We start from the raw sequence: 22,510 nt of genomic DNA on the forward strand, positions 1-22,510 counted from the left end.
GGTCATGGCTGATGGGTGAAATAACAAACACAGATAACTACTTAATCAACTCCTGATGCACAATAGGTATTTTTGTGTGTCTCAAAAATGAAACATACATCTTTATGGATGACAACTTCTTATTGTACGTTGTATGTAATTATAAGTTGTCGTCCATAAAGTTGTATGTTTCATTTTTGAGTCACCAACTTCTAGAATGCCGATCAAACAATTTGTGCGTCTCTTTGAAAGCAGCATGTTGGGGTTTCGGCGTTCATTCTCCACATTTGTGTCTACAGGATGCATATTTGTGTGTCCTGTCAAACCCTGGATTCATATAATATCTGTTCTGCAGATGAAAAGACATTTTAAGGAGAAGTTGGGATTCCAATATTTTATCAAATTTCTTTATATTCCTGTAATTGTAAATCTATACAGGGATTCTGGGAACATTGCATTGTATAAAATTCTAAAAAAATTGTTAAGAGATTTAAGATTATGCAGTCTGGGCAAAAGCAGTATTAATAAGTCTTATGATCATGTGGTTGGGATACTTCTTCAGGGATTTACATGGAGTCCTGTGTTTGAGGGTCCCTGGGACTCATACTCTTAATTTTCAGGGTTCCTGGACAACAAAAGGGGGGTCCCAGACACTTAAATATTATTATTAATACTGTTATTGTATTGTGTATCATGATCATCACATTGTTACAGTAATTAAATTGCAAATGATACCATAACCCAGCTAGTAGCAAACTCAGTGATAACGTATTATCACTTGAATGGAATTTTTACAAAAAGTTTTTAGACTTTTTCTGAGTCCCTGTGGATGCACTAATAAATTTTGCTGTGTCCATTGTAAATTTTTATGCGTATAAGACTTGGGAATTCGCGTCCTGCAAATCCCTGCTTCTTGAAAACCATTCTCTTTATAGAACTGGACACAGGTCATTCCATTTATTAAGAAAAGACTTAATTGTTTCTTTTTTGCCAAGATAAATGTTCTTCTACAAAACATATATAGTATACACAAGAAAATACAAACTGTCTCATGCATGGGTGCTCACAAAGATTTGGTAAACATTGGTCTAGAACTTGTTGATGGAACCCATATTAGAGCAGAGCAGTATATGAAAGAATTCTACTTTGGAGATTCTTTTACATAATTAATTTCTGTGTCATATTCACAATTAAGTCTTTGATGGAAACTGATTATCATTTTTCGAAGTTTCTTGTGCATTATTCCTTGAAGTGAGGAAGGACTTTTGAAATTTGTTTTGAAAACAATCGTAATAAGTGAGGGACATTTCCATTCATAAAAGGAATGCCAGAAGACACAACTTGCACAGATCGAACTGGAATATTTTGTATTTGACATTTGTCATGCATGGATAATGGAACCTGCTTCATTCATATCATGGGAAAATTGAAAACTGGTTTATTTATTGACAATTAAAGTGACTGATAGGCAGAGTTTAAAGTCATGTGCTAAAGCCCCAAAACATTTCCTCTTTAACATAGGTTTTAATGGCCATAGTATGATAATGATTATTTTGATGTTAATCATTTGATTGACAGTTTGGTTTTATTAATAGTCATGTAGAATGAATGCAGTTTTCATAGTTGATTCTGAGTTTTGACCAAACCTCATATTTCTTTCAGGACCCATCCATTGTGGATATCTACTCTGAGCATGCAAAGGAGACAACTGTAGCGAAGTATTCACCCAGTGGCTTCTATATTGCATCAGGAGGTATGTATAGCAAGGTTCTTGGGTTTGGTTTGTTATTTAACACCACACTCAGCACTATTCAAACTATGTGGCGGCGGTCTGTAAATAATCAAGTCTGGACCAGACAATCCAGTGATCAACATCATGAGCATCGATCTAGGCAATTGGGAACCGATGACATGTGCCAACCAAGTCAGCGAGCCTGACCACCCGATCTTGTTACGTCTTTTTTGACAAGCATGGGTTACTGAAATGTACAGCAAGGAATGGTGCGTCATATCAATCACTGTTGTCATGGAGACACTGTCACCTCGGAGACACTGGGCAGTAGTCTCTGCCCGTTAGCCTGTTACAGTCAACATAATTTGGAACGTTTCCCTAGGGAAAACTGGCTTCAGTAATCAGAATAGTGATTATTTATATGCATATCTCAGTTGATCAAAATTCTGCTTCAATTGGACAGTTCATATTCAGCAGCAACAAGCGATTGTTGAATTGTTAACTTCATGCCAGGATTCATAATCTGTATGTGTATCAGTAAAATGTTCCCGTTTATTTCTGCTTCAAATCATCCATCCTGACTATAGTGTTGATGATAATGTATAATGTAAGTGAAATACTTATATTGCATGGATATTCATAGACTTGTATTGATACCGTGGGCAGTGGGGTGGCCTAGTGGTTACAGCGTCCACTCATCACGGTCCAAATCCCGGGTTCGATTCCCTACATGGGTGCAACATGTGATGTCCATTTCTAGTGTCCCTCACTATGATGTTGGTGGAATCTGGTAAAGGTGGCTTATGACCTCACACTGTATTAATACAACAGTGGTATTGGAAAGACGGTTGAAACACTTTAATCACATCCTGCTTGTTTCTGCTGTTGATTTTGTGTTTGACTTGCAGACATCACAGGCAAGGTTAGGATTTGGGACACTGTGAACAAAACTCACATACTGAAGAATGAGTTCCACGTCCTTGGGGGAAAGATTAAGGACCTTGACTGGTCCGAGGATAGCAAAAGGATTGTCATGGTGGGAGCTGGCAGGGAGAAGTAAGAGCATTTATTATACAGAGCCGGAGTGAATCTGTGTATTACGTACACATTATACATTTTACCAGTGAGATCTGAGTAGGAAAAGTACCAAATAATAAATAGTGTGACAAATGCTGCATCATTTGTCAATTCTGAACTTGCATAACCCTATCCCCTGCCCTACCCTACCCTACCCTACCCTACCCTACCCTACCCTCAACTGCCAACCCACCTCACCCCTACCCCTACCACTGCCTGCCCTACTGTTTGAGCATGCCCTGCCCTGCCCTGCCCTGCCCTGCCTGCCCTGCCTCCCCTGCCCTGCCCCCCTGCCCTGCCCTGCCCTGCCCTGCCCTGCCCTGCCCTGCCCTGCCCTGCCCTGCCCTGCTGTTTGAGCATGTTTTATAAAGTGCTTAGATTTGTTGTTGCACTTAGATTGATCTTGCCCTTGGCCTGTAACCATGGTAACACTTCCATTTTTTTGCTTAGGGAATAATTAGGGCACTCATCACTCACCTGAAACTGCTAAATAGAACATCAAGTTGACTTAAACATGATACAGCTGTAGTATTGTTCAAAGCACCACTCATTCACTCCACTCACTCACTCACTCACTCACTCACTCACTCACTCACTCACTCACTCACTCACTCACTCACTCACTCACTCACTCACTCACTCACTCACTCACTCACTCACTCACTCACTCTCACTCTGTTTGGTGGGCTGCGGTAACAAGATGTTGCTACATTTGAATTGCTTTCATTTCCGCCAGGTTCGGAGCCTGCATAACAGCCGACTCCGGGAACAACGTGGGAGAAATAACCGGCCACACAAAAGAGGCCAACACGCGCCTTCAAGCAGACACGCCCATTCAGGATTGCGACTGGAGCGGAGGACAAGACAGTCGTCTTCCTGGAAGGACCTCCCTTCAAGTACAGCAAGACCCTAAGTGTACACACACTTTTATTAACACTCGCTGGCATTGTTAAAAGTGAACTGAAAGGTTTCATTAGCTGGGTTGAAACCAAAACAAAATTCACCAGCCACCAGGACCACTGCAAACTTATCATTAAGTGGTCCTGATGAATGTTTACTAGCCAGGCACCAGGGGACCAGTGTAAATTTCGCACACTGGTATAACGAACATGGTGGTTTGATTACCCAAATGGGTACACGGTCTGTAGCCGATTTCTGGCTAAACCCTACTTTAATACTGCTGGAATATTGGTAAAATGATGACAACCTCACTCACTCACTTCCCTGATGATGTGCTGAAGTGCTGTAAAGAACTTTAACATTTACTTGTTTATGTTAAGAAAATTATAACAGTAATGAATAGGCATTGTGTATGTGTTTTTCCCGTGTATGTCTGTCCAGTTTTTCTAAGTTTTTAGAATGTTATTGTGTCCGCTGTTGCAGTTTTTCTATTATTGTTATTATTATTTATCTCTCACCCTGTTGCAGGTCCACTCTAACTTTGTCAACAGTGTGCGCTATTCACCCACAGGCGATGTATTCATCTCAGGTAGCGCTGATGGAAGGGTGAGTACATTATGTGAGGGGGCCCAATGAAGGTCTCGATTAGAATCAGGGTAGTGGGGTAGCCTAGATGTTAAAGCCTTTGCCTGCCATGCCAAAGGCCTGCGTTCAATTGCCACATGGGTACAATATGTGAAGCCCATTTCTGGTGTCCCCAGCCGTGATATTGGTGGAATATTGCTAAAAGCGGCGTAAAACCCAACTCCCTCGATTAGAATTGATCTTCAGTTGTACGGGGCAACCAACGGGATCATGTGTTCATCATGTAACAACCAGGTCATTGTATCCCACTTGTGTAGGTCAATCAATTCAATTCAATTCAATTCAATTCTTTGTTGTTTGAAAGGCCATAGGCCCATATACAAAAGAGATACATATCCACAATGGCATATATAATCAACTTTCTAACCAATCAATTCTTTTCTTCGCAAAAATGCATTGTAAATAAATAGGGCTACTTTGTGTTGTTTTGGAGGTTCTTTGCAGGAAAGTAAGGAAGACAATAGTTTAACATTGATTTGAGATAAAGACAGTTGTGGTAGATACTTATTTCTTAGATTTTCATGTACAGGACAAATAAACATAAAATGGAATTCGTCTTCAATATTGTAACAGAATAGGCATAATATTTGGGTTTTTTTCCATAGAAAATTAATATTAATAAATCATTAAGGCCTAATCTAAAATGTATAAAAGCATCGCGAACATTTCTGTAGCGAAGGTGAACAAGATAAGACTCTGGCTCAAGCAGCGACTGAAATTGACAACATGAATCAAATCTCGAACTTTCATTAATAAATGAATTCCATTCCTGCTTAAACATATCAATAGCCCGCATACGGAACTGTCTAATATACAACCAAAACAATATCTAAATAGTATTGTCCCCATGATGACAATCACTGGAGTCGGGGTGTTTGGGTAACCTAGTGCTTCAGCATTTGCTCGTCATGCCAAGAGTCCAAGTTTGATTCCCCACATGGGACAAGGTGTGTAACCCATTTCTGGTGTGATGATCATGATACACAATACAATAACAGTAACTGAATTACAACCATATTGCAACATAGTGTTAATAATAATATTTAAGTGTCTGGGACCCCAATTTTTTAGTCCAGGACCCCAGAAAATTAAGAGTATGAGTCCCAGGGACCCTCACATACAGGACTCAAGGTAAATCCCTCACAGTCCTTATCATAAGAGGCAACTAACGGGATCGGGTGGTCAGACTTGCTGACTTGGTTGATACATGTCATCGAATCCCAGTTGCGTAGATCAATGCTCATGCTGTTGATCACTGGATTGTCTGGTCCAGATGCGATTATTTAGACTGCCGTCATATAGCTGGAATATTCCTGGGTGCGGCATTAAATACCAACCAACCAACCAACCAACCAACCAAATCATACTAGGCCGGTAACTCTCATTACTTTCATTGTTGAGCATGACTGTATGCTTTCAGATATGTTGAGTTAATTGAGTATTTCATGCCTGAGAATGACTTAACACTGAAATGAGAATGCTTTTCACTTCTATTCAATATATACACATTGTTAATCATCTTAGACGTGTTGCTTTGCTTGATTAAATGTTACCAAGGCTACAAATGGCGGTTGAGTCTCTTGAGATCAAATCGTACCAAACAACAGGTCAAAAGCTGAAGCCCTGTTTTGTCTTAAAACATGGAAGGGGAAATAAGTTTACAGAAACTTACAATACGGATAATTCTAGTTGTGAAATTTACCATTTTGGGATTTAAGTATTATTATTTTGGATTTTTTGTTCGTTTTCATGATTTTTACTGAAAATACTCATGTCAAGAATTGTTCTGAATTGATAAATTATTTTATTACATCTCCTCAAACAGATCACTTGTGGTGAACTGTCCCTTTGATGACCTTGAATTTTGTTTTGGACTTGACTTTGACTTGATGGAATGGTTCTGTTTTCCAGGCTGTTGTGTTTGACGGCAAGACTGCAGATGAAATTGGTGAGCTGGGAGCACCTGCTCATAAAGGAGGCATCTATGAGCAACATTTCCAGTTGTTAGGGCTGCTCAGATAAGGCTTTGACTTGATGGAATGGTTCTGTTTTCCAGGCTGTTGTGTTTTTGGACATGCATTCGTCAAGAAAACAAGACTGTTCAGATGAAATTTAATTATGGTGTATTTTTGGTGAGCTGGGAGCACCTGCTCATAAAGGAGGCATCTATGCGGTGAGCAACATGTTCCAGTTGTTAGGGCTGCGCAGTATAACCGGTTTAGGCTTGAGAACGATACGTATTGCGATACGCTGATCGAAAACTCGTATTTTGACATGCATTCGGAAAACTTCGGAAATCTTTGGATATTTCCGTTTTTTTAATTTGTTCCTTTCCTTGTTTCATTTGTTCCAAACATTATTTGCATTTTTATTTTGTCATGATTTAAAGGTTTTATTAAAGCCTAATCAAGCATAGTGATTTTGTTGTGTTTTTGCTTTGTAAATCAAGCATTAACTCGATTATAAGTATATTTTTTTTAAAAAGAATTCTTGCAATATATTGCAATATGAAAATTTTCGGCAATACCCACCCCTACCAGTTGTCCAGACCAACATTTGCTGGCTGAGATAACACCATGAATGAGGTTTTGTTACAAAGCCTAGGTCTTTGCTCATAATATCAGTCACTGATTGTGTGAGATAACAGAGTGGATGAGGTGTCACACAGCCTAGGTCTTTGCTCATAATATCAGTCACTGATTGTGTGAGATGTATGGAGTGCATAAGATCACTTGTACACCTTGATTAAAAAAGTTATTTAAACAAATCTGTCAATGCAGGGTTAAACTATCACATGCAGTGCAAATCCTGCGATCGACTGAGACCTGCCCTGATGTTCGCCATGTTAATTTTGTTATTCAATCAAAATAGAGCTCCATAATTGCATCCAAGCTAGGCAAGGGTGGAAACTGGACTTCAGTAGTCAGTTCACTCCCTCGAGGTTCACACAGGCTTGAAGAATCATGAAATTTGGATGTTTTACCCTAAAAGGCCCTCAATTCATTTTAACCTTGAATTCCCTAATTGCCAGTGATTTGCTTTAAGGAGGCCCTATTTTTAGCAAAACTTGTCAAGTTTTACAGGAACTAATGCATAATGAAAAAACCTTCCAATGACATTGGGTGTTGATTTATCTCCATCGCGAGGCAAAACTTTCCGAGTGCAGCAATTAAGCTAAGAGTTATTTCTCTGTAGTGGTCACTCCCACATTTGACCAACTACTTATGTGTCATTATCTTGTTATTTCTATAAATCCTTAGGGGCGGGGGTAGCGTAGTGGTTAAAGCGTTCGTTCGTGCCGAAGACCCAGGTTCGATTCCCACATGGGTACAATATGTGAAGCCTATTTCTGGTGTCACCCGCCGTGATATAGCTGGAATATTGCTAAAAGTGGCGTAAAACTAAACTCACTCACTATAAATCCTTAATATTGGATTGTGCCTTGAACAGCATTTAAATATGCCTTCAATTTGATGGCTGATAATCTGTACGAACCCTGTCCCTTGCATTGGGAAGATGTCAAGGTTGCTGTCATCTTTTTTCAGCTTGACTTTAACTCAGATGGAAGTCAAGTGCTGACTGTGTCTGGCGACAAAACAGCGAAGATATGGGATGTTGCCTCTAGGCAGCTTGTCACGTGAGTGAAGGATTGGAAATTGTTGTTATATTTTCAAACTCAGAGGAAATTTTAACAATGCACTAGTGTGTGAAATAAGGCCCATCTGACCGCCCGAGATGGGCTAGATTTGTGACGAACGGTGTAAATTTACAGCTAGCCAGCCTGATGGTCTGGTAAAAATTTAAATAGCATGTTCCATATATCTGAGTAAATTCACTATATCTTAAAATCTATTTTTTCAAATTGAGCGTTACAGTTAGACTTGACAATTACCGTTTGAACATTGAACTATCGTATTGCAAGCTCAAAGCACTGTGTTGACATATATTATCACTAATACAACCACACCTATTGATGTGCTGAGTCGGGATTTTTCTGAAAATGTTGTGAATAGACTGTTAGACAGTAACTGCACATCTCAGGTTCATTAAATTATTCATTGTAACTAAAAATTTAGTTATATTCTTTGGATTGTCTGGTCTGGTTAAATCTATTTTGGGCTGGTAACATTTTGAAGTTACCAGCCGTGATGTCTGGCCGAATGCACTGTTTCTTTTTGTGGCTAGTATAGATTGAGGGGAGGCTCATTTAACTCATTAAAAATATATATAGTAGGAACAAGGTAATCAGATTGCAGTTGCTGTATGTTTTGCTATAATTATGATTCTTGGAATGTAATTTCTGATAAAATAACATCGTGGCAGACTGGCTGTCAAATGTCAGTTCCCTTCGACATTCTCACTTTATACCCCCTTAATTCTAGGTTCGGGAAACTCATCTTTAAGATATAGTGTTGGTGAATTTTGTAATCAGGCATCTGTTCATACCTGAATTCATTGTGTAGAGTGATGAGTCTTATCTGTTGATGTTTTATCAGTGAGTTCACCATGGGAAGTGGGATCCAGGACATGCAGGTGGGCTGCCTGTGGCAGGGGGATTATATTCTGACTGTTTCCTTGTCTGGACACATCAACTACCTGGACAAGGACAACCCTACAGCTCCAAGTCGAATTGTCAAGGTGAGAACCACCCTACAAACCCTTCAATTGTCAAGGTGAGAACCACCCCACAAACCCCCCTTTAATTGTCAAGGTGAGAACCACCCCACAACTCCCTTCAATTGTCAAGGTGAGAACCAGCCCACAACTCCCCTTTAATTGTCAAGGTGAGAACCACCCCACAACCCCCTTCAATTGTCAAGGTGAGAACCACCCCACAACTCCCTTCAATTGTCAAGGTGAGAACCAGCCCACAACTCCCTTCAATTGTCAAGGTGAGAACCACCCCACAACCCCTTCAATTGTCAAGGTGAGAACCACCCCACAACCCCCTTCAATTGTCAAGGTGAGAACCCACCCCACAAGGTCCACTTCAATTGTCAAGGTGAGAACCACCCCACAACCCCCTTCAATTGTCAAGGTGAGAACCACCCCACAACTCCCTTCAATTGTCAAGGTGAGAACCATCCCACAACCCCCTTCAATTGTCAAGGTGAGAACCAGCCCACAACCCCCCTTCAATTGTCAAGGTGAGAACCACCCCACAAGTCCCTTCAATTGTCAGATGAGAACCACTCTTCAGCTCCCCTTCAGTTGTCAAGGTGAGAACCACCCCACAGCTCCTTTCAGTTGTCAAGTTCAGAACCACCCCACAGGATCGCCTCTGTGGTGTAGTGATTAGAGCGTCCGCCCGGAGAGTGGAAGGTCGGAGGTTCAATCCCCGACTGCGTCATACCAAAAGACATTAAAATATGGTACTTGTTGGTCCCTGCCTGGCTCTCGGCATTAATGGGTACAACAAGGACTGCTCAGCTCAGAGTCAGTATAATGTGTCTGAGTGGGGTATTCATGCTTCACTGCGGCATGATATCTCAGTGGGCTAGCACTATAAAACCAGCTTCAGTCTGGGCTAGTACAAGCAGCCGCACATACACATACACATGCATGCATGCATGTCGTAATATGAGCGAAATATTCTCAAGCACGACGTTAAACCCAATTTCACCTCACCTCACCACCCCACAGCTCCCCTTTGAATTATCTAGGTGAAAACCATCTGCAACCCCAGATTGTCATTATGAAAACACCCCACCATCACCCTCCTGACTTATCAAGGTGAAAACCACCTTCAACCTCCCCCAAATTGTCAAGGTGAAAACCACCCCACAAACCCTTTTCAATTATTATGAAACATGTTTGAAGACCCTTCGAGAGTTATACCAAGCTCTCCAGGGATTCCAGACCCAGTAGAGACCCCGAGAAAATAGCACCCAATCTGAATCCCCATCTAAGTTTCAACAGGAGAACCACCCCACAATCCCTTCAAATTATCAAGGTAAATATCACCCTGCAACCCTTTTTCAAATTGTCAAACGTCCCCACAACCAGCCTCAGAATTATAGGTGAAAACTTCCCCACAAATGCCCTCCGAATTGTATACCGTATATGACCGTCTATAAGCCGAATTTTGAGGACCAAAAAAAGCAGTCTGTAGAAGGGGTTGTCTTATCCATGGGTTAAGCTTTCGTCAAACTTTTTTCCAGGGGTAAGAAAACAACATCGTATCACTTCGCGTGAACAAACAACAGAAGACGACTTTGTCAGTAGAGACGTCAAATTTGCAATTAAACATCACTAGACAAGATTAATTACCATTTAAGTTATAAGTTGTTTTTGCTGGGCATTGTTTTATTTGCAGGGATTAAGATTACCGTGCGTATTTGTCTCGTACACAAAACCGGAAATAGCAATCAGCTGTGCACACGTTTCCGGCGAACAAGTTCAAACATGCACAATAACATAACGGGTTCTGACGCAGTCATCAGTAAAATATAATACAGAATACCGTTATTTAACCGAAAGAAATATATCCTAGCATTGTGTAACTTTAGTTACAGTTTTTGCTCTATAAATTAATTAAGATTACCGTGCATATTTGTCTCGTACACAAAGCCGGAAATAGCAATCAGCTGTGCACACGTTTCCCGGTGAACAAGTTCAAACATGCACAATAATATAACGGGATGAATTCTATTGATTGAATACTATTATTTAACCAAAAGAAATATATCCTAGCATTGTGTAATAGTTTTTATGTAAAAAATATATAATCAACACTAAGGTTATACGGACCATCATGAACGTGGTAAGCACGTGACATGGAACGAGGCGGTAATCAGTTTGTGATTGTTGAATGGGGTAAAATAAGCAAGCCAGTTTGTTGCTACAATAAATATTATATTTAGAGAAGCAAAATATATTATGCATTTTCTGTCAACTACACTTCGTTTCGATCCGTGAGTAGACACAATATATATGACAGTGAATTCTTTGAATAATGTGGACCAAAGTTATAATTATTGGTAACTGCCAGTTGTCTGTGGGATGAGTTTGTCGCATGTGTTTATTGTTAGTGGACTATTTTTCTTATTGTCATATATATATAGATGAAATATGGACACTTAAATAATATATTTTGAAACAAAAGTTGACTTCAGTTTTTATTTACCGATGGTACTTTTTCTCAAAATTTCACAAAATGGCGTCTCGTTGTTGATGCAAGCAGTGATCGTCGGGATATAAAAAGGAACACAAACACATGTTGCCACAATACACCGGTAATCTTTATTATGTAATATTCTCACCAACACTTACGCTGTATATCCACTTTCCAAATGGCGTCTCGTTGTTGATGCAAGCAGTGATCGTTAAAAAAAGGTAAACAAACACCGGTAATCTTTATTATGTAATATTCTCGTAATGGTGTCTCGTCGTTGATGGAACATACTTACCGGGTACTCTGGTCTCTGTTGGCCGCGACCCATCGCGGGGGGGCAGCCTATCCATGAGAGATATGATTTTGACACTGATTTTGAGGGTCAAGTTTGGGGGTCGGCTTATCCATGGGGTCGGCTTATAGACGGTCATATACGGTAGGTGAATACTTTCCCACAACCAGCCTTAGAATCGTATAGGTGAAAACTTTCCCACAACCAGCCTCCGAATTGTATAGGTGAAAACTTCCCACAAATGCCCTCCGAATTGTATAGGTGAAAACTTCTTCACAAAACGCCTGAGAATTGTATAGGTGAAAACTTTCCCACAACCAGCCTCCGAATTGTATAGGTGAAAACTTCCCCACAAAACGCCTGAGAATCGTATCGGTGAAAACTTGACCAGCCTCCGAATTATCAATTCGCAAACCTCCCTATAAGCTACACAGGCTATAACAGATATACAAAGCCACTCAGCTCTCTGATGTAAAGTTGTTATTAAACATTTCAGGGCCACAACAAGCCAATCACAGCGCTTGCAGTCACAGAAGATGGCTCAAGGGTCTACACAGGAACTAGTGAGGCAGCCATAAATATCCTTTCAATTACAACACGTTTTTATAAATCCGGATGAGCTACAATGCAAATACACTTCCCACCTGTGAGGAGCCTGGTTTCCACCTGTGAGGAGCCTGGTTCCCACCTGTGAGGAGCCTGGTTTCCACCTGTGAGGAGCCTGGTTAGAGTGAATGAGTTCAGTTTTATGTCGCTTTTAGCAATATTCCCGTAATATCACGGCAGGAAAATGGGTTTTCACACATTGTACCCATGTGGGGAATCGAACCTGGGTGAATGTTTTACCACTGGGCCACCCCACCGTCCCGGGATCTTGGTTAGAACAGATCCTGGTTCTTCATCAACCCATGTTTGTAGTAAGAGGCGACTAACGGGATCGGGTGGTCAGGCTCGCTGACTTGGTTGATCGATGCCACATGACTTCAATCACTGGATTGACTTATCTGTACTTGATTATTTACGGATTTATAAAACCCGTGAAGATCCGGGTTAGAATATTGATCTTCAGTAACCCATGCTTGTCGTAAGAGGCAACTAACGGGATCGGGTGGTCAGGCTCACTGACTTGGTTGACACGTCATCGGTTCCCAATTACGCAGATCGATGCTCATGCTGTTGATCACCGGATTGTGTGGTGCAGACTTGATTATTTACAGACCGCCACCATATAGCTGGAATATTGCTGAGTGCGGCGTAATACTCAACTCATGGATATATTGCTGGAATATTGTTTAGAGCTGCATTAGAAAACAAACTTAAGTATAGTTTCTTGGTCAAGAGATGGTGAAATGAGTGATGAAGTTATAGGGAAGAGTCATGAGAGTTTCCTTAACTAGAATACATTACTGGGATGTGGCTTCTGGAGTGTCAGATGAAGTCCAAGGTAAAGGTCATTCGTCTCAGGTGCAAGACATGTCAATGGGTGGGGACTCATTTGTATCTATTGGCTTTGACGACACACTGAGGGTGACCAGTGCAGTTAGTAATGAATATAGGTAAGTTTCTCTTCTCAGGTAGAAACTGAATACTGACCATTAAATTCAAGGGAAATATGTACTGTATATTACTTCTCTGACAATGTATGTGATACTATGCCTTTGTCCAACATGGTGTAACAGTCCCAGACCTCCCTGACAATGTAAGTGATACTATGTCTTTGTCCAACATGATGTAACAGTCCCAGACTTCCCTGACAATGTATGTGATAACATGCCTTTGTCCAACACGATGTAACCGTGTCAGACCTCCCTGACAATGTATGTGATACTATGCCTTTGTCCAACATGATGTAACAGTCCCAGACCTCCCTGACAATGTATGTGATACTATGCCTTTGTCCAACATGGTGTAACAGTCCCAGACCTCCCTGACAATGTATGTGATAACATGCCTTTGTCCAACATGATGTAACAGTCCCAGACTTCCCTGACAATGTATGTGATAACTTGCCTTTGTCCAACATGATGTAACAGTCCCAGACTTCCCTGACAATGTATGTGATGACATGCCTTTGTCCAACATGATGTAACAGTCCCAGACCTCCCTGACAATGTATGTGATAACATGCCTTTGTCCAACATGATGTAACAGTCCCAGACTGTACCTGACAATGTATGTGATACTATGCCTTTGTCCAACATGATGTAACAGTCCCAGACCTCCCTGACAATGTATGTGATAATATGCCTTTGTCCAACATGGTGTAACAGTCCCAGACCTCCCTGACAATGTATGTGATAACATGCCTTTGTCCAACATGATGTAACAGTCCCAGACTTCCCTGACAATGTATGTGATAACTTGCCTTTGTCCAACATGATGTAACAGTCCCAGACTTCCCTGACAATGTATGTGATAATATGCCTTTGTCCAACATGATGTAACAGTCCCAGACCTCCCTGACAATGTATGTGATAATATGCCTTTGTCCAACATGATGTAACAGTCCCAGACCTCCCTGACAATGTATGTGATAACATGCCTTTGTCCAACATGATGTAACAGTCCCAGACCTCCCTGCCTTGTATGTCCAACATGATGTAACAGTCCCAGACCTCCCCTGACAATGTATGTGATAACATGCCTTTGTCCAACATGATGTAACAGTCCCAGACTTCCCTGACAATGTATGTGATAACATGCCTTTGTCCAACATGATGTAACAGTCCCAGACTTCCCTGACAATGTATGTGATAACATGCCTTTGTCCAACATGATGTAACAGTCCCAGACTTCCCTGACAATGTATGTGATAACATGCCTTTGTCCAACATGATGTAACAGTCCCAGACCTCCCTGACAATGTATGTGATAACATGCCTTTGTCCAACATGATGTAACAGTCCCAGACTTCCTGACAATGTATGTGATAACTTGCCTTTGTCCAACATGATGTAACAGTCCCAGACTTCCCCTGACAATGTATGTGATAACATGCCTTTGTCCAACATGGTGTAACAGTCCCAGACCTCCCTGACTATATATGTGATAACATGCCTTTGTCCAACATGGTGTAACAGTCCCAGACTTCCCTGACAATGTATGTGATAACTTGCCTTTGTCCAACATGATGTAACAGTCCCAGACTTCCCTGACAATGTATGTGATAACATGCCTTTGTCCAACATGATGTAACATTCCCAGACCTCCCTGACTATGTATGTGATAACATGCCTTTGTCCAACATGGTGTAACAGTCCCAGACTTCCCTGACAATGTATGTGATAACATGCCTTTGTCCAACATGATGTAACAGTCCCAGACTTCCCTGACAATGTATGTGATAACATGCCTTTGTCCAACATGATGTAACAGTCCCAGACCTCCCTGACAATGTATGTGATAACATGCCTTTGTCCAACATGATGTAACAGTCTCAGACCTCCCTGACAATGTATGTGATAACATGCCTTTGTCCAACATGATGTAACAGTCCCAGACTTCCCTGACAATGTATGTGATAATATGCCTTTGTCCAACATGGTGTAACAGTCTCAGACCTCCCTGACAATGTATGTGATACTATGCCTTTGTCCAACATGGTGTAACAGTCCCAGACCTTCCCTGACAATGTATGTGATAACTTGCCTTTGTCCAACATGATGTAACAGTCCCAGACTTCCCTGACAATGTATGTGATAACATGCCTTTGTCCAACATGATGTAACAGTCTCAGACCTCCCTGACAATGTATGTGATAATATGCCTTTGTCCAACATGATGTAACAGTCCCAGACTTCCCTGACAATGTATGTGATAACATGCCTTTGTCCAACATGATGTAACAGTCTCAGACCTCCCTGACAATGTATGTGATACTATGCCTTTGTCCAACATGGTGTAACAGTCCCAGACCTCCCTGACAATGTATGTGATAACTTGCCTTTGTCCAACATGATGTAACAGTCCCAGACTTCCCTGACAATGTATGTGATAATATGCCTCTGTCCAACACGATGTAACAGTCCCAGACCTCCCTGACAATGTATGTGATAATATGCCTTTGTCCAACATGATGTAACAGTCTCAGACTTCCCTGACAATGTATGTGATAATATGCCTCTTGTCCAACATGGTGTAACAGTCCCAGACCTCCCTGACAATGTATGTGATAATATGCCTTTGTCCAACATGATGTAACCGACTCAGACTATGTTATAAAACATTTGTCTGAACATGGTAAACTGGAAATACGAACATTGAGACCTTGGATTCTTGTTTCAGTTTGAACAGTACCAAGCTCGCCTCCCAGCCGAAAGGTGTGAGCAAGAAAGGAGACATTTCTGTAGTAGCTTGCGTCAAGCATGTGAGTATACATCAAGTCATTTCTTGTGATTCAAAACAAGAAGGACATATACAAAAGTTTAGGTTAGGATTATAGTAATAATAATAAGAATATTCATAACGCGCCTTTTACAGGCCAGATATCCTGCTCAAAGCACACAATCTGATCATTATTACCCCGGATAACCCAAGCTGCCTGTTTCAGAGCTTGAAGGTTTATAGTTTCACGACTTATCCCACCAGGTACCCATTTTCTGCTGGGTGAACAGAGGCAATTTTGAACATACTCATTTGCCTAAGGTGAAACCACATGTATCACATGTGTTTCGTTGTCGGTAGGACTAAAGTCCTAGAAACTCTCATGAGTCAAGCTGCCAAACACGGTCACTCACCCAAGGACTCCTCAGTGGTACAATGTGTGAAGGCCATTTCTGGTGTCCTTCGCCGTGATCAGTCCATGTAAACTTAGGCTCAGTGTTATTACAATGCTATACTGAGTCTAACAAAACCTAGTAGAAGGTCATGTCAGCTAACCTTTGAGTGACCGTCCAATCAAACGTGAGACTGCCGAATGGATTTAACCAATCAGACAACGGATACTATTTAATGTTCGGCAGAACTTACAAAATGTTTTTTTGATTTTCACTTTAACAGTCGGTGACACTGATCTCTCAACAAATGTAATCCACCTAAAACACAGATATTTGACCTTCAGTATATACGCTTAGGGGTTTCTGATGACATGGTTACCATTAGCTTATATTTCCGCAAGATGACATCCTGAAATATTGACAAAAACGCTATTTTCAGCGACTGTTTACTCACTGTTGTGAATAATGGCATCTCCATGTGTATCACTCGGAATCAATCGTGCAGAAAATAGCATTCTTAATTGTTCGAGTTTTCGAGGTAAAAGTTCAAACGGTATGTGCGAATGTTAACTTTCACGATTTGGTAAGCTGTGTTCTGATTGGTCAATTCAAAACGTTATCTGACACAACCTTCTACTACTGCTTGTTAAGACTCAGTATAGCAGTGTAGCGAAAAATAATGAGCCTAAGTTTACTTGACTGCCATGGTGATGTTGCTGGAATATTGCTGGCGTAAAACCTTACTTACTCACTCACTCACTGACTCTGACAACCTGATTGTCTGTGTTGTAGTTGATCGTGGTGTCGGATAACCACGTGCTGTCAACAGTTCCTGTGAAGTTTGATCCACAGTGTGTCGACATACATCCTGGCTTGACTCAAGTAGCAGTTGGAGGGGTAGGTCACAGCGTCATTCTCAAAGCACCACCATTCCATCCCATTACCCTCAGCCCCACCCATGCCACACCCTGATCCTCACCCCTCACCCTCCATCCGATACATCTCTTACCAATCTCATGCCCATCACCCATTCCATCCCCGAATTTCTGGTGTCCCATGCCGTGATATTGCTGGAATGAAAGCGGCATAAAACCCCAACTCACTCACTCACTCAGATGAGATGAACTAGTGAAAGTTAACGTGAAAGCATGGAAGAATGAACATAAAGTGTCCTGAGTACAACTAAAAATTTAAAAAATTGAAATGTCTATAAACAACTTACTGCATTTTACTTTGGGCTAGCCTAGTGGTTAAAGCATTTGTTGCGTTGATGACCTGGGTTCGATTCCGCCCAGGGGCACAATATGTGAAGCCCAATTTTGGTGTACCCCACTGTGATATTGCTTGAATATTGCTTCGACAGGAGTAAACCATTATTCGTTTACTTGCCTTTTTTTTTAATTTCAGAGTAATGTGTTTGTAGTGTATGAACTCAGTAATGGTGCTTTGTCTGAGATAAAGCAGATCTCCATTCCTGAAAATACAGTGTATAGTGTCCGGTACTCACCAGATGGCAGCACCCTTGCCGTTGTTGGGTCCAACAAGAAACTCCAGGCGTACAGCACTGGAAGCTATGAGGTGAGTCTTATTGAGGTAATTCTTCATCAATAATAATAATAATAATAATAATAAGTCATCTTCTATAGCGCACGTTTCCAAACACCAAGTGATTGCTCGCGGCGCTTAATCAGAATCTGATTCTTATTACCCCCAATATCCCAAGCTGCCTGTTAGGCACTAGAAGGTTATAGTCACATGACTTTATCCAACCGGGTACCATTTTCTGCTGGGTTCATCAATGAACCTGTGAAGATCCGGGTCAGAATTGGTCTTGTCATAAGAGGCTACTAATGGGATCGGGTGGTCAGGCTTGCTGACTTGGTTGACACATGTCATCGTATCCCAGTTATGTAGATCGATGCTCATGCTGTTGATCGCTGGATTGTCTGGTCCATACTCGATTATTTACGGTATGTAGCTGAAATATTACCGAGTGTGGCATAAAACTATACTCACTCACTCTTACTTCATCTTTGAGCGCCATTGCAAGCAAAGCCAACAGCCTCAAACTTCAAAAAGCAATGTCATAGACTCATATTATATAAACTTGCACCTAGTTTATGTTAATATGTTCAAGATGTCAAACTCTGTTATTTAATCCTGGGCGGTGGGTAGCCTAGCGGTTAAAGCATTGGCCTGTTGTCAAGCCAAAGACCCAGGTTTGATTCCTCACATGGATACAATGTTTGAAGCCCATTTCTGGTGTCCCCTGCCATGATATTCCTGGAATGGAATATTGCTAAAAGCGGCGTAAAACTAAACTCACTCACTGTTGTCTTATCCAGAAATAATCTTATTGCTTATTCTTTGAAAGGGTGCAGTGGGGCAGCCTAGTGGTTAAGGCATTCACTAGTCACACCAAAGATCTGGGTTTGATTCCACACATGAGTACGATGTGCGAAGCCCATTTCTGGTGTCACCCACCGTGCTATTGCTGGAATATTCCTACAAGCAGCGTAACACTAAACTCACTCACTCTCTATTCTTTGAACACTTTACTTAACTGTAGAGATGTAACTGAGCTAGACAGTCATCCCTTCGCCATAACGCGGGTCTTTGGGTCCATGGATGACCCCCCGCGTTATTAGACACCCATGTTATAGTAACTATTACATAATGCGAAACAAAGGCCAAGTAAAATCGTATTTTCCATGGACAAAACAAAACTGCTATTCACGTATTGTGCTGAGTCAAAACTATATCGTATCGTTGAAGGTGAAAAAACAAACTTTGTAAATGAAAATAGATGTAAGTACAGGAAACTTGCAATCAAACATCACAAGACATGATAATTCAATTGTTGTTCCTGTCATGCTACCTGTTATTCAACTAAACTGGACATAGCAACCAGCAGTGCATAGATGTTTTGGTCCAATGTACCGGTGATTCAGTTAAAAACGATCCAATAACATAACATTAAAAAATTTCTATTCCATTATCAGAATAATTTGCATCTTGAGCAGTTATTTTAACAGAGATATTATATATCGCTATGGTATTAGTATAATGCATGTTTTCTACGAACATATGTAACATAATAATAAACATAGTCTAAGCACTTTGGGTTACCTGGCTGGATACATTTTACGTAGGAGACAGTTTGACAAGTCACCGCTGACTTCCAGCGGTACGTGCCACTTTGATTGTGAAAACAAAATGTTGGCAATTATTTGTCAAATATGACTGAAATGAGTCAATAACGCGGGTCTTGGGGTCCATGGATGACGAGGCTGTAATCTGTTTGTGATAGCTGAGAATAATGTGAAATTGGTGCTATCACGGTAGGTGCGAAAAACAGACCCTCACAAAATGTGGTAAGCGGAAGTTGTATGGAATGAGGTAATGCCATTTCACTCGCGGTTTCTCCGTTGTTACTGTAAACAGTTTTAATGAATAGGATTGAATTTAATCAAATATAAAGTGTTTTCTGACATCATACATTGTCGGATGGCAGTGTTTACCTGCAAACATTGTAAGTACTCGGCTTATGGCATGTCTTTATGATAAAGTTGTCTTTTGTAAGTTATTACGATGTTCCGCTGTTCGTCTGATTACTATTGAGAAAACTCTGCTTGTTTTAAGCATCTGAAAAGCCATGGATAAGTACGATAAACAGTGTTAATTGCAATCCACACTGAATGTCACTAGTTTACAACGTGATTAACCAGAGCTCAACAGCGTGAAGATTTGTGATCACTGGGCAACTTTTTTTTTATGAGAGCCACGGATTACCCTGCGGTATGACCGAATCCGTGGTATCGTGAAGAGCGTTATTGCTAGGGATGACTGTATGAAGACAGTATGTAGGCCACATGAACAGGAAGTAAGTGTCAGTGTCCCAGGCTTGTGAGTTAGCTGAACTTTGCTTGAAAAATCAGGTCTGGAAATGAAACAAAGGAACTGGCTTCTGAGGAACTGGCTTTAATTGTGACTCTGATGACTAGATTGATTGTGATTGAATGACAGTCACTTTCATTTCATGAACTTTTTCTAAATTTAATTATAATTTTTTTTGTAGGAACTGATTGACTCAGTGGCCCATGCTGCCCGTGTTAACGACGTAGCCTGGTCACCTGACGGAAGCCACATTGCTACCTGCTCCATCGACAGCAGCATTGCCATTTGGATCCCGGAGAAATCACTGCAGAATAGAGTAGCAACAGTTAAAGGTATGTTACTATGGTTATAACGTAGGCTAGGGGGGCTAGTGGGTTAGCCTTATGGTTAAAGCGTCCGCTTGCCACGCTGAAGACTTGTGATTCCCCACATGGCTACTAAGTGTGAAGTCCATTTCTGGTGTCCCCTGCCCTGATATTGCTGGAATATTGCTTAGAGTGGCATAAACCCATACTCACTCACTCACTTCCATAGGCTAGGAATCTGACTTAGGACATAGAAACTGTTTTGTTCTGTAATTGTTGGTATATCATAGCAGTAGTATTCAGTACTGATAGCATAGTAGTTATAGCATTTGTTTGTCATGCCAAAGGCTTGGGTTCGATTCCACAAACGGTACACTGTGTAGATGGGGAAGCCTCGTAGCAGTGTATGAAATAAGGCACGTCCAATCGCCCAAGACTGGCTAGATTTCTGACATAATGTCTAAGTGTATTATCACTAAAACAGCGACACCTATCGATGCGCGGAGTTCTGCAAACTCAAAGCACTCTGTGTACATATCAATATTGCCAAAAGGTGACACCTATCTATGCATCAGAGTTTCGTAAACTCCACGCACAGCTCGTACGATTCAAAATGTTAGTAGCCCTGATGTCTGACTGGGTTTTTGGCTTATTTCATACACTGCTAGTAGTTAAAGTGTTTGATTGTCAAGCTAAAGTCTTGGTTTTGATTCCACAAGTGGTACAATGTGCCCACTTATGGCATCCCCACGTTTGTATGTACACTATTTGTGTCATATTCTAAACCAGTTATAAAACCACACTATCTCACTTGCAATTTCGTCCCCCCAGATGCCCATCAGAAGAGCTTTGCTAACAAGATTCGGTGGCTAGACAACAACAACTTAGTGACGGTGGGGCAAGACTCCAACATCAAGCAGTGGACCGTCACGTTTTGAAGGACATCACACTCTAAGCTGTCTACCCCTTTACATCAATTAGCAATTTTCTCACCAGTATTTTCCATTAACATAACACCAATTATCATAATTTCATAATTATATAATTATTTTGATTGAATTTTTGTTGCTTTCTGTGTGTGTCTATTCTGTGGTTGACTGTTCCCACGCTTCCCGAATATTCTTGTGTGTAAGTTCGAGACGTTCCTCAGGCTAATGATACCTGTTGTTGTAGAAAATCTTCAATCTGTTGGGCATTTTCAGTCAGTGTTTACCATATGTACAATTTGCCAGACATTTTCAGGAATAATATGTAGCTTACATCTATGTTGAACCTTAGTTCTGATTGTTGTGTGTCAATGGTGAAGCATTGAGGTACGACTGTTGGAGGTTTGGTGAAGCATTGACCCTCTGACTATCGTAAGTCTTATTGAGGTTACAAACATCTCTTGTCTGTTTTAGACCATAGTTCCGATTGTTGTATGTCAGTGTTGAAGCATTGAGGTACGACTGTTGGAGGTTTGGTGAAGCATTGGAATTCTGACTATCGTAAGTCTTATTGAGGTTACGAATTGTAAGTCTTATGGAAATTACAAAGATCACCAGTCTGTTTTAGACCATGGTTCCGATTGTTGTATTTCAGTGTTGAAGCATTGGCCTTCTGACTATCATAGTGTTGGAAATATGACCATGGTAGGTTTGTTGAATCATTAGAGTTGTTTTAAAGCACTGAGTTACGACTATTGTCAGTTTCTTTTTTGAAGCATTGAGTTTCTGTCGTTAAGTAGAGGACTTGAGACTATTGTAAACTTGTCCCGGTTTAGGAAGTGTCTGTTGAACCATAAAGGTTATGACTATTATATCATCTTTCTGTTCTCATGACAATTTGCAGCATTGACATTTGTAGAAGACTACA

General features: G+C 40.9%; 1 protein-coding gene across 1 annotated transcript in view; it reads left to right on the plus strand.

The window, feature by feature from the left end:
* LOC124261110 (actin-interacting protein 1-like) overlaps positions 1 to 22,031 on the plus strand; it is a 46,765-nt gene extending 24,734 nt beyond the window's left edge. Inside the window, 15 exon segments of the mRNA XM_046695427.1 lie at positions 1,642 to 1,732; positions 2,620 to 2,767; positions 3,525 to 3,599; positions 3,601 to 3,703; positions 4,217 to 4,294; positions 6,245 to 6,320; positions 7,877 to 7,970; positions 8,830 to 8,971; positions 12,236 to 12,317; positions 13,142 to 13,295; positions 16,024 to 16,105; positions 17,247 to 17,351; positions 17,862 to 18,032; positions 20,533 to 20,683; positions 21,488 to 22,031. Coding sequence (XP_046551383.1) covers positions 1,642 to 1,732; positions 2,620 to 2,767; positions 3,525 to 3,599; positions 3,601 to 3,703; positions 4,217 to 4,294; positions 6,245 to 6,320; positions 7,877 to 7,970; positions 8,830 to 8,971; positions 12,236 to 12,317; positions 13,142 to 13,295; positions 16,024 to 16,105; positions 17,247 to 17,351; positions 17,862 to 18,032; positions 20,533 to 20,683; positions 21,488 to 21,594 — 1,659 coding nt within the window. The 3' untranslated portion in view covers positions 21,595 to 22,031.
* The last annotated feature ends 479 nt before the right edge of the window (positions 22,032 to 22,510 follow it).

Source organism: Haliotis rubra, unplaced genomic scaffold, assembly GCF_003918875.1.
Source record: "Haliotis rubra isolate DU_JTF1 unplaced genomic scaffold, ASM391887v1 Scf79, whole genome shotgun sequence".
In the NCBI taxonomy this organism is placed as follows: domain Eukaryota; kingdom Metazoa; phylum Mollusca; class Gastropoda; order Lepetellida; family Haliotidae; genus Haliotis; species Haliotis rubra.